This window comes from Oncorhynchus nerka, linkage group LG14 (genome assembly GCF_034236695.1).
Source record: "Oncorhynchus nerka isolate Pitt River linkage group LG14, Oner_Uvic_2.0, whole genome shotgun sequence".
In the NCBI taxonomy this organism is placed as follows: domain Eukaryota; kingdom Metazoa; phylum Chordata; class Actinopteri; order Salmoniformes; family Salmonidae; genus Oncorhynchus; species Oncorhynchus nerka.
This window is the reverse complement of record NC_088409.1, coordinates 1,163,788-1,165,359: the sequence shown is the minus strand read 5'-3', so window position 1 is coordinate 1,165,359 and position 1,572 is coordinate 1,163,788. Positions and strand designations below refer to the sequence as shown.

The following is a 1,572-nucleotide window of genomic DNA, read 5'->3' as shown; positions in this document are numbered from 1 at the left end:
CTCTCTCTGTGTACTCTACTGTCTCTCTGTGTGTACTCTACTGTCTCTCTCTGTGTACTCTACTGTCTCTCTGTGTACTCTACTGTCTCTCTCTGTGTACTCTACTGTCTCTCTCTGTGTACTCTACTGTCTCTCTCTCTGTGTACTCTACTGTCTCTCTCTCTGTGTACTCTACTGTCTCTCTCTGTGTACTCTACTGTCTCTCTCTGTGTACTCTACTGTCTCTCTCTGTGTACTCTACTGTCTCTCTCTGTGTACTCTACTGTCTCTCTCTCTGTGTACTCTACTGTCTCTCTCTCTGTGTACTCTACTGTCTCTCTCTCTGTGTACTCTACTGTGCGTTTCAAGGCCTGCATGCTTTTACAGCTGTTGCTCATTTACAGAAGAACATTTCTCCCTGCGTGTGAACGGCGATCTGATGTCTCCTCAGCCGGACCATGGTGATGAATCCTTTCTGACAGTCGGGACAGTGGTAAGGTCTCTCCCCTGTGTGTATCATCATGTGCTGCGTCAGGTTGCAGCTCACACTAAACCCTTTACCACAGACAGAACACCGGTAGGGTTTCTCCCCCGTGTGGCTCCTCATGTGTGTCTGGAGATGACCCAGGACAGAGAAACACCTTCCACACTCAGTACACCGGTGGGGTTTATACCCTGTGTGGATCCTCATGTGATTGGTTAGATTGGTTGCTCCTGCGAACCCGCAGACAGAACACCGGTAGGGTTTCTCCCCCGTGTGGCTCCTCATGTGTGTCTGGAGATGACCCAGGACAGAGAAACACCTTCCGCACTCAGTACAGCGGTAGGGTTTCTCCCCTGTGTGGATCCTCATGTGATTGGTTAGATTGGTTGCTCCTGCGAACCCGCAGACAGAACACCGGTAGGGTTTCTCCCCCGTGTGGCTCCTCATGTGTAACCTCAGAGCATTAATCTTAGTGAAACATTTACTGCAGAACTGACAAGTAAACTGAGCATCGATGTGAGCTTGAACGTGATCTTTTAGAGCCTCTAACTCAACCTGTTTCCCCCACACCCCACAGCGACTCTTAGAGGAGAACTAGGATGGATCGACTTCACTGCAGAGACGGGCTGAGAAGCACTGGGTGTCTCTAATAGTTGACGGTCCTCTCTAGTTCCTCTTTTCAACTGTTCGTATGAGGTGCTGGTACTCTGGGTCTGGTAGAGATGTGAGGGCTGAGGTGGGTCCTGATTACAGTCACTTTGCACACAAGCGGAAGTGAATATGAACTCTGTGGTGTCAGACTCCTGACCTTCCCCCAGACTGGTCCAGAGTTCCTGCTGTTCCTCTTTAATGTGTACGGGCTGTGGATCCTCCTGGCCCAGACTGTGGTACCTCCTGCCCCAGACTGTGGATCCTCCTGGCCCAGACTGTGGATCCACTCCTCCTGCTCAGAGGGAACCTGTTCTCCACAGGCTGGGAGCTGCTGCAGCTGGGTGTCTGGAAGGAAGGAAGGAAGGAAGCACACGAGACAGAGATCAGAACATACACTGGGGCAGGTATTCCCAAACGGAGATACGGCAAACAAAAATGTGATTCCCCATTTTCAAACA

General features: G+C 50.8%; 1 protein-coding gene across 1 annotated transcript; it reads right to left on the bottom strand.

Moving 5' to 3' along the window:
• Positions 1–373: 373 nt before the first annotated feature.
• Positions 374–910, bottom strand: LOC135574927 (zinc finger protein 723-like). The gene has a single exon (XM_065027048.1). It carries the CDS (start codon positions 908–910, stop codon positions 374–376), a length of 537 nt encoding a protein of 178 aa, XP_064883120.1.
• Positions 911–1,572: the final 662 nt, after the last annotated feature.